The sequence below is a fragment of the Myotis davidii genome, unplaced genomic scaffold, assembly GCF_000327345.1.
Source record: "Myotis davidii unplaced genomic scaffold, ASM32734v1 scaffold189, whole genome shotgun sequence".
In the NCBI taxonomy this organism is placed as follows: Eukaryota; Metazoa; Chordata; class Mammalia; order Chiroptera; family Vespertilionidae; genus Myotis; species Myotis davidii.
In genome coordinates, this window is record NW_006383017.1 from 6784657 (window position 1) to 6795667 (window position 11011).

Consider the following 11011-nt stretch of genomic DNA (forward strand, 5'->3'; position numbering starts at 1 on the left):
TCCCTTAGGGTCCCGGTCTGGATTGACGGTCTGTGTTCTTGCGGAGCGACGGCACGCCTCCGATTAGATTACATGTATTTTTTTTGCAGTCCTATCAGGAAACGTTCATCACTCTCACACATTACCTGTGAATTATTATTTTTTAAAGGAAACCCTTTATAGCAAACTAATCACAACCATCAGCAGGTGCCTTGAACTTCAACTTATTTTTCCTTTCTTTGCCCGGTTAAAATACAGTATTTCTAAAAAGGTATTTCAAACTGTGAAGTACTGGGTAACAGAGAGGAGCCAAGAAAACTTCCCAGTAACAAAACCAGAGCCATTCTTTCTTACTTTGAATGAAATCAGGCAGTCGCATGTCTTCTAGGACCCCCACCTCAGGACTGGCTACCTGGGGTGCAGTTTGGTAGCGTCTGGGACACTGCAGGACTCCTGGGCTGCCAATCACCCACCTCACAGCCTCCCCCATCAGTGGCCATTCTGACGGCCTCTGGCCTGCCCCACGCCATGACACAACTACGGTTACCATTTATAGAGGCTCACGCCCTGCCATTCTACAGGAATTGGTGTACCGCATCCCACTGACTCCCCAGAGCAGGTCACTGAAGGGATTATGTGAGTGACATGTCCTTCTCACCGATGTGAAGACGGAACTTACGGCGATAAATCATTTGCCCGGCACTGGAAGCTAGCAAGTGGCAAAGACAATGCGTGAAAACCGGGAAACCACCCCGTGCCGTGCCCGGCGTCCCACTGTTCACTGTGGTTCCCAGGACGTAGGAGCCACTGAGCCGGCCCCTCTCCCTCTGCCTCCACCTCCCACACAGCCAGCCGCCCAGGGCGCGATGCCCGCACCGCTACTCACAAGGCACAGCGTGGCGGTACAGGTTGTCCCTGATGGTCTGCTGCAGCTCGTGGTCAGGGGAGCCCTTCTGGAAGCGCTGGCTGAGAAAGTGCCGCAGGTCCTTGCTCAGCTTTCCTCCTGCAGGAAACGTGTAAAACACAGAGCACATCAACCACCGGCCTTGGGAGCGGAGCCACGGGCTGTGCGGGCACCGCAGGTGGCCCTTCCCGCCCCCCCTCAGACACCCCAAGGCTCACTTCAGGTTTCCTCCCCAGGGGAGAAGGCAAGCAAGGATGCAACAATGATAAAGCAGCTTGATTTGGGGTCCCATTTCACACCCTACTAGAAGGCTAATAACAAAGGATTTAAATGAGGCCATTACAGTGAAAACATGTGCCATAGACATCTGCGGACACTCCATGAGAGAGCGATGCTGACGCCTTCGGGAGGACAGTCTGGCCAGAGCTGACAAATTATACAGTGTTCCTGGGCCAGGGATCCAACTGGTGGAAATGTGCCCTGTGGACATACCTGCAAAAGTCTGCTGAAATCTCTACTGGTATCTATTGCACAGCTTTTGTAATGGCAAATAAAAAAATAAAAACAAAAAAACTAGAAACAACCACCAGGGATCAACTAAGTAAAGCACAGTTTATCCGAACAGCGGCCCCCGTGTGAAAGCTGGGTGTGCGTGTGCCCATGCTGTGGAGTTTGTGGAGCAGAGCTCGCTGTCTGCTCCCCTCCTGGGGAAATGAAAAGGGAGAAAAGGAGACACCATGTATGAATGGAGGGAATCATGGGACGTTCTTTTCAATCAGTTTTCTTCAGGAAGAAGGTCTTGAACGGGGGGAACTAAAGGAGATACCGCTCTTTATATCGACAGGTGGAAATATAATATAGAGATCTCACTCCCCTGTGTTGATTTACAAACACTAGATACATATTTCTTTTTTTATCATTGTTGTTGTTTAAGCAATAGTTAACTGGGAGGGGCTATGTGTTTACTTCTTTGTAATGCTCTACACGTAACAGAACAAAAACAAAGCTAAAAATATACATATTCTTACAAATATGTGCCACAGAAAAAAAAGGTAACAAATTTTTAAAATAGTAAACAAGTTATAGTCCACAGGATCCACAGAAGGCCTGCATACCAGCCTAGCGAACGCTCATTCTTAATGGAGAAAGACGCGTCAGTGAAGCTGAAAATAACAAGGCTCAGACTGCCCTCCCATTTTTAGACAAGATAAAGATTACGTAAGAGCATTTCTAGTCTTAGAGAAACAATGCAGCAATCAGCACCCGTGGGAGCCACAACAGTCATGTCTCCAGATGATAACTGCCCCATGGTCAGGAAGAGTAGTTAGGCCATGAGGACGACAGGAGTAGTCAGGGTGACAATATGTCCTGCCAGGGCAGGCAACTACTGATCTATATCCCAATGTCATGTTCAGAACAAGATTCCCTGCTACAGTTTATCATTTTAGAATATACTAACCACCAACCTGAACTACTTTATTTGAGTTGTATTATACCTACAGTTTCAAGTGGCCAAAAAGAAAGTACACAAATTCAAGTCAATCTTAGGTCATTCAATAAACATACAATTACTCATCAAGTATTTACTGAGTGAAGAAGACAAATCCCCACCCACTCGGTCCTAAAATGGGCACAGGGTTTGATCGGACAAAAGAATATCGAAGACTGGCCATTAAGTACATGAAAAGGTATTCAATATCATTAATTATCAGAGAAAGGAAAATTAAAACCACAATAAGGACCTACTACATATCCACTAGAATGGCAAAAATTAAAGGCTGACCATCTCAAGTGTTAGCACGATTGTGTATAAAATGGCTTATTCTCTCGGGAAAACAATTTAGCAGTGTATTATAAAGTTAAGCCTTCACGAACCAAATAGTCCAACATTTCCACGCTTAGCTATGCAAGCAAAATGAAAGCAAGTCCTCCCATACACACACACTTGTAGATAAATCTTCATAGCAACTTTACTCACTATATAATAGGCCCAAGTTACAAACAACCCAAATGCCCATCAGCAGGAGAATGGACAAGCAAACTACATTATATTCAAACAATGGGATGCTACCCCACAATTAGAAGGAGCACATACATAATATTGATAACTCTCAAACACATAATGCTCAGCAAAAGAGGCTAGACACAGAGAGAATATACTGCACAGTTCTCTCTTTACAAAAAGTTTTAGCAAAGGCTAACCAAATTTACAGCATAGTGCTGAAGGCAGTTAGGTGGTTACCCGAGAGCAGACAAAGACTGAAGAAGATGGGCTCAGGGATTTACGGTCTGTGGAGAGTAACAATGCCCAATTCTTGGCTTTGTGATTGTATCATAGCTACGTAGGAGCTACCATTGGGGGAAACTGGGTGAAGGGTACAGGAAACTTCTGCACTATTTTTACAACTTCCTGGGCATCTGCAATGATTCCAAAATAAAATGTTTTAAAAAGGGGAAGCACAGGGAAACTTTCTGGGGGAGCTGTCCATAAAATATATCTTGGTTATGATAGTGACATCCCAGGTTTATACATTTGTCAAGACATTCAGAGCTATATCTGTAAACAAGTGTAATGTATAGTATGCAAATTATACTGTCATACAGTATATTTCAAACATTTAAAATAAACATAATTATTGAATGACTATGTGGTCGGCACTATTCAAAATGCTTAGTTCTCAAAATCTCATTAGAAAACTGAACTAAATGAAAAATAGAATAAATCTTGTTAGTTAAGACAGGCCAGGGTTTAATTCTGGCTCCACTGGGCCTTAGCTGGTGAGCCCAAGGGCACTGTGTAACAACCTCTGGCCCTCACTGCTCTCATATGTGAACACAGAGCACGGCCACCACACAGCTCCCACACCAGATGCTGGGAGGATTCATGAGACAAAGACAGAGCGTGGCAATGAGGAAGCACGCAATGAGCTGGAAATTACCATCATGGGAATACAGAGTGGACAGGGTTTGAGGCAAGAATGAAAGAATCGGGCTCAGTCCAAAGGTGAACTGTTACCTTTTTTTTTTCTTTTTTTTTAATGCAGCTAAACTTAAAACCCATCCCATTGGCTTAGAAACAGTGAGAAATGAAATACAGGCCTAGGGAAACTGGATCACAGGATATTTCTAGAGTTTGTGGAAGGGACTGAAATTCTCCTCGGTCTCAAATGACCTGGACATGTGCACACTGGTTAACACATGTTCAGCGCACGATGGGTTCCAGGCTCTGTGCAGGAGTTAAGTTCAGGGAATGAAACCAGTGGGTAAATCACTGATATTTGATGGTCACACCTGCCAACTCTACCTCTGGGCATAAAGCACTTTGGAATTTCACCAGAAGGATAACCATGTTCACCAGCAAAATCTCTTACCTGGAATCTATGGTTTACCTTCCCCTAAGAGACCAGAGTCCTAGACATTAAAAAAAATACTGACAGTTATCACTTGAGCCATGAGCACAGAGAGTCCATGGGACCCAACAGGAAGCACAATTCCAAAGAAGATCGGGGTACAGGATCTCTTTATCCCTGTATAGCGTAGGTTCCTATCAGTCCCCATTGAGATAAACTATTAGAACATAGAGACACTCTCTGTTTACATGGGAGCTTTACATTAAAACTAGCCAACCCAGTTTGTGGTCATCAAACTCCTCTCTACTGCGAATGTGCAAAAGGGCAGGGCTAACTGTGCTGCCCATTAACATTTACTCTGCGTTCCATGACATTTGTAAGCTAAAAGCCTCAACCTTCACGTTACATTAAGAATACTGTACTTTGGGCATCTAATCTCAAATTAATTGCCAATTATTTAGGGGACATGTCTATAAATCTTCTCCTAATTGCCAAGGGCAGTGAGCCAATGAAATAATATATTGAAAGACAGAGTTTGTCATAGCATCTGCACTTTCTTTGAAATTCAAGATTTGTTTTAAAAGGGAAAAGAAAACATAGGTCAGAAACATGTGGAACATTTTCCAAGAAAAGGATTCAGATGATTTAAGATGATTTTATAATACATATGGGGAAAAGGGAGCTTAGACAGCCCTAAATTTGCCATTCCCTTTATACTAGTATTTTCACTAGATGCCCAGTGCACCAAAATGTGTGCACTTGGGGGAGTCCCTCCGCCAGGCCTGTGCCCTCTCGCATTCCAGGATCCCTCGGGGGATGTCCACCTGCCGGCTTAGGCCCACTCCCCAGGGGGATCAGGCCTAAGCTGGCAGTCAGACATCCCTCTGGCAACCTGGGAGCCCTCGAGTGATGTCCATCTGCCGGCTTAGGCCCTCTCCCAAGGGGATCAGGCCTAAGTCCCAATCGGATATCCTTAGCACTGCCAAGGAAGCAGGAGAGGCTTCCGCCACCACTGCTGTGCTCACAGCCATTAGCTCAGCTTGTGGCTGAGTGGAGCTCCCCCTGTGGGAGCGCACTGACCACCAGGGGCAGCTCCTACGTTGAGAGTCTGCCCCCTGGTGGTCAGTGCACATCATAGTGACCAGTCGTTATTGGTCATTCCACTGTTAGGGTCAATTTACATATGACCCTTTTATTATATAGGATATTTTATCTACATATCTGGCATTCAATCTTTTACATTTAAAACAATGTATTGCTGCTTTTTAAATTCACATTAGTTTACAGAAATTTAACCATATTGATTGATATAATTTGTTATTTTTAAATGTTGTATAATATTTCATTTAAAAAGAGCCTACAGCCACATGCTCTGTGGGCTCTTAGGTCCCACCAGGACAGCCCAGAGTTCCCGAGCAGGAACTGGCAGGCTTTAGGAAGGGGACAGGGCTGGCCTCCAATGGACAACTGTGAAGATGGACCTGAAGGAAGATGCGAGGCCAGTTGGCTCTGCAAAATGTGGGGAAAGCACTTTCTAGGCAGAGGGAACAGCATGTGCAAATGGTGCGGAAGCAGAAAAGAGGCCACGTGTTAGAGAAACAGCACAAAGCTCAGACGAGGGGTGGCACTGAGGTGGAAGCCAGAGAATTCTGTGCCTCCCAAGCCCGAGAAAGAGAGCGTTCTAGTCTAAGCTCAGGAGGAATCCACTACAGGGATGTCAGTCAGAAGGCGGGAAGGCTCCGTCTAAATCCCGAGATGCCCTCTGCAGCTTGCAGTGGGCCAGACAGAGAGACAGAGGATGCGATGACAGTGGAGACCTGAAGAGGCATGGACAGGAAAGGCCCTGTGGGAAGAGAGGCAGAGGGATGTCATGTAATGTTGGAAACTGACAGGGTTTGCTGATGTGATGGAGGAAGACAGCAAAGGCAAGGGAGGAGGCTAAATCTGTCCAATGTCTGGTCGTACCTGGTGCTGAACAGGTTTGGGCGGAACACAGAGTTCTTATTCCATTTGAGATATGCAGGTGCATGTCGTACATGTGGATTTATACCCAAATCTAACACGTAATCCGTGACATTTCCAATACACAACGAGTGCTCAGAAATATACTTCATTAGCTATATAGTATTTCATCGTCGCATTCCATCACAATCCATTTAATGATTACTAATTACTAAGCATATCCAATGCCTTCACTGTGATTTTTCTCCTTGTATGAAAGCTGTCTGTATTTCTGATTGTTTTCTCATGATTCCTGAAATGAAAATATTGGAACCGAAAGCATAAAAATGTTTAAGGCTTTTGATACAAATTCTCTCCAAAAAGATTTTTATCAGCTTCCCTTCATCCAGCTTGATTCTGAATGGCTCCAAAGTAGCAGTGTGGATTCACCATAATAGCATCAGGTTTCACGTTAGCTCTCTTTCCTTAAAAGACACTACAGACAATGCTGTAATGAAAAATCTTGAGTATGAAGTTTAGCTGAAATTTCCTAAAAGAGGAATTACTAGAGTAATAAGTATGAACAGTATTTTAAAAACTCTTGCTACATAGTGACACCCTGCTTGCCAGAGAGGTTATGCCAGTTCCTATGACAGTCTAAAAGAAGTACAGGATCACTAATCTGACAATTACAGTGTCAAAATAAGAATGATTTCCCCCTTTTAATTATGTGGTTTTTAAAATTCCCCACCCATGCTTCAAACAGATGCCAACACTCTATTAGTAAGGCACAAGATACACTGTGTTTCTTTCCATTTTGAGAAACTGCTGTTTCCAATAAAGAAAATTAATTTGGAGAATGGCCTGTTGAGAAGTAATGAATGAAATTCCATGATCATATATATTTAAGTAGAAAAATAAAGACAAATAAAGGAAAAAGCCCTTGCTTCTAAAAAACACACCAATTGGAACACCCGTGTGCCAGTTCCCTGTGGAATTCCTTCAGAGCCCCCTTCTCCCAAATGCCAGGAAAGCACTGTCTAGATCAGCATTCAGCAGCATTCCTCTCTAAAGGGCCAGATGCACAGTGTCCAGCTACTAAGCTCTGCCTTTGCAGGACAAAAGCAGACGAGGATTATCTGTAAACAAGGTTGTTTCCCAATAAAACTTTTATTTACAAAAACATGCATATTTGGCCCACAGGCCACAGTTCGCTAATGCCTGGCCTAGATGTTGGCCCTGCATTTCCAGGTGAGCAATTCTCTGTAAGTGATTCTTGGGGTGGAGGTAGAGGGTACTCATTGTTTCCAAGGTTGGCCTAAGCAGCGTTACCCAGAAACTTGTTAAGTGCAAATTGGGGGGCTCCCTCCCACACTTCCTGAGTCAGGATCTCTGAGGGTCAGGTTCAGCAATCTGTGTTTTAACGACCCTTCCAGGCGCTACGAATAGATGCTGAAGTTCGGGAGCCAGTGGTCTAAGCCACAGCGAGGCTCTGAGAACAAGCCTCTTTCCCAATTCCTCACAATGGTCTCCATCTCTGGCAAACCTCAGCTGCCCTCCACCACTGGGCTCAGAATAACCCCTCATAACAGCAGGTCCAGTGGAAACGACTCCAGGCAGGCGGCACCTGTCACACACGCAGAGATTAAATCCAGGCCCCTCGTGGTACAGAGACAGGTAGCCTTTCAGTCATGTTTCCACAGAACTTAAGATGAGAAAGAAAAGTGTGTGGCGAGTCTGTGATGTAGAACAGAGGCTGCAGAACAGGTGTGTGTGCTGATGAAGCTCTGGAAACTACTATTGACCTTGAACCCCCCATACGAACAAGCTCACAACATTTTGCTAGCACTTCAGGACACCCGCTTTATCATTATTTCCTGGCTGCCTTCTCTGTTCCTTTTCTCCTGGAGAATTTTTTTATAACAACCTGCATCCCACAGGGAGAAGAAACTGGAATTAAGCACAGAAAGAAAGGCAAGGTTTACATTCCTTCCTCTCAATTTTTTTCATTATTTCCAGCCCTTTGTGCTTCTTATATTTATTCCAGTCAAAATAGGGTAGTAGAATAATACCGGTTCAAAGTAAATACAATATAAGATGTACATAGAGAAAGCAGACAGTAACACAGCTATAATGAGTTCATGCCCCGCCCGGACCCACAGGCGGCTGTGTAGCCTCACACAGGGCTGTCGGGTGTCTCTACACTTAGACCCGGAGTGGAATCGGAAGATGTGTGTGTGAGCAGGTATGTGTGTCTGCATGTGCACGTCTGCTTGCCCTTCAAGAAAACATGACATGTTTAAGAAGACATTCCGTGGGGATCTAGAAACACTCCACCCGGTGGTGTGCTGGGCTCCAGCCACGACAGAGCAGACTCTGTGCTAGGTCCTGACCCACAATCCTCACTCCAACCGGGAGCTTGGCTCTTTCCAGGCCCCTTTTACGGAAGAAGAAACTGCAGCTGGCAGGTGGCCTGACCACGCAGGTGACCTGACAACACGGAAGTGTGTGTAAACACAGAGAGATGGGGTGGGCGTGTCCAGATGTGAACAGCCAGTCAGCCTTGGTGAGGGGTGCCCATGATGCTGTTCTTTCAACAGCGATGTGGGTCTGAACATTTTTAAAATAAAAAAGTAAAGCAAAATAGTGCTACATACACCATGCCACTGGAACACATCCACGGGAATCTCAGTATAAACAGCAAAGACTGGCTTCCCATCTAAACCGTCACACTGCAAAACTGTCCCAGCAGCCTTCCGATGCCTAGCAGTTGCAGACACCAAGACGGTGACATCTAACCGGCACGGGCCTCCGGAGAACGCCCAGCCTGGATGCCACATAAGCAAGGCTCCTCCCCAGGACCAGTGCCTGGACTGTTGGCCTGTGGACGGAGCTGACAAATAGCACATTTTAAACGCGTTATGCACATGCAGGCTGAGCCCGCTGACCTTCCAGAGCCTGGCACGTCCAGTCAGTGAGGCAGCTGTTGCCCTGCTGCCCAGCCTCACCCTAACCTGCTCTCGGACAGGAGTGGGTAATCCGGGCACAACCTGTCCTGTGCGGCCTGCCACTCACACAGCCGTGGGCTGGAGCCGGGTTCCGGCACGCGGACCCCCTGGGGATTTCACACAAACAGGGTTACAGCAGTGACGGCCCCTCAAACTCCTGCTGCATCAGGACAACAGGGGCTGCCACGTGCGGGCCTGAAAAAGGAGCGCCACTTCCCCTCGGCAGAGTGTCCTCGGAACCTATTCTTGGCACAGCGCCCTCCTTAAACACCTTTCAGAGATGGAACCGAGAGAGAACCCGTGACCCCTGACAGGCAAGGATGGAAGGGAAAACCTCCCCAGCAGCAGGAAGGCTCCAGAGCAGAGGCCCGCAGGGTTCCGAGGGAGGCGGTGAGCACTGCAGGCGGTGCAGGCTGGGATCCAGGCGCCACGCACTCAGCTCCACCTCTTTAGTGGGACATCGGTCCTACACAACGTGCACAAGGCTGCACGGCTGTGTTCTAATGACATGGCATCACAAACACAGGCAGCGACAGAGCTGGCCCACAAGCTGTACTTGCCAACCCCTGCTCTGGAGGATTACTTGCTCTCAAAAACAGGAAACGGTTCCCCAATATTGCCAGGGTGCATGCGTGTGTGTGCATGAGGTGCATGTGTGAGTGCATGTGCGCGTGTGTGTGTGCTTGTGTGCATGTGTGTGTGCATGCATGCGTTTGTGTGCACGTGTGTGTGCAGGAAGCGCTGGGTGTGGAAGCCATTTCCTGAGAACAGGGTGGGGCAGTGAGCCGTGGGTCTCCCTGATGAGGCCCGGAGGAATACCGCACAGGTAACAGCACCCCACCCCGTGCTGGAAAGTAGGGTAAGTTTCCATGTAGAAAGGCCTGGAGAGCCTTCAGAGGAAGCTGGCAGTGACTCTTGGGGTAAAGTCTACTGGTGTCACCTCCAGTTCACAGAGGTGCAGAGTAGGAGCGCTCTCCTCCATTATAAATGCACATTTCCCTGTGATGACTGCAAACTGGATGCTTTATCATAAATCACGTTTCTGAACATCATCTCATTGAAACCTTACGAAAGCCAGTGAGCATGGTGGCCTTCCAGCCTTTAACCAGATGGTGAAAGTGAGGCTCCCGGTGAGGACCCACAGTGGGACGCGGAGGCCTGCGCTGGGTTGGGGGCAGAAAAGGGACATTAGTGACGAAAATGGGTGAAATCCGAGTTAAAAGAAACGTACCAATGTTATTAGCTTCTTACTTTCCACAACCGCACCGTAGTCATGCGCTGTGTCAGGATGAGGAAAGATCGGGCTAAGGAGGTTCAGCAAGTCTGTGCCAGCTCTGAAACTTTGCTGCCTCTTCCATGTCCCAAAGTAGAGTTCACTTATTTAAAGATGTATTTAGTGCACCGCATGCGTGGGTGTGCCGGGGTGCGGGTTCTTAGGCTTTTCAGTGTGTTGCAAACCCACGAAGGTAAGAGTTCGCACAGAGATTCGTCTCTCTGGACTGACCACAGCTCTTGTTTTTAAAGAGTGTGGTACACAGTATACCTGGTTGAAAAATATTTGGGGAAGAGAATTCTCACCTCACAGACTGATCATCCAGTCATTCTAATCTCCATCATCCCATCATCTGGTTGTCATTTCCACGCTCTATTTTCCTTCCATCTCCCTGAATTCTTTCAGCTGCTATTCAGAAGCGATTCTAAGTAAAGGGGCCATAGAAGCCACTCAGTAATTAGGGCACGCAGGGCCAGACGCCCACCTTGACGGGAGTGATGTACGTGAGGCCGCGTTATCAGGGCACACGAGGCTTCCCCCCCGCCCCCCCGCCCCA

General features: G+C 46.8%; 1 protein-coding gene across 1 annotated transcript in view; it reads right to left on the reverse strand.

Moving 5' to 3' along the window:
* Nucleotides 1-11011, reverse strand: part of MAGI1 (membrane associated guanylate kinase, WW and PDZ domain containing 1) — a 537690-nt gene that overhangs the window by 223506 nt on the left and 303173 nt on the right. Inside the window, exon 3 of the mRNA XM_015558214.1 lies at nt 866-982. Coding sequence (XP_015413700.1) covers nt 866-982 — 117 coding nt within the window. The remainder of the gene's footprint in view (nt 1-865; nt 983-11011) is intronic.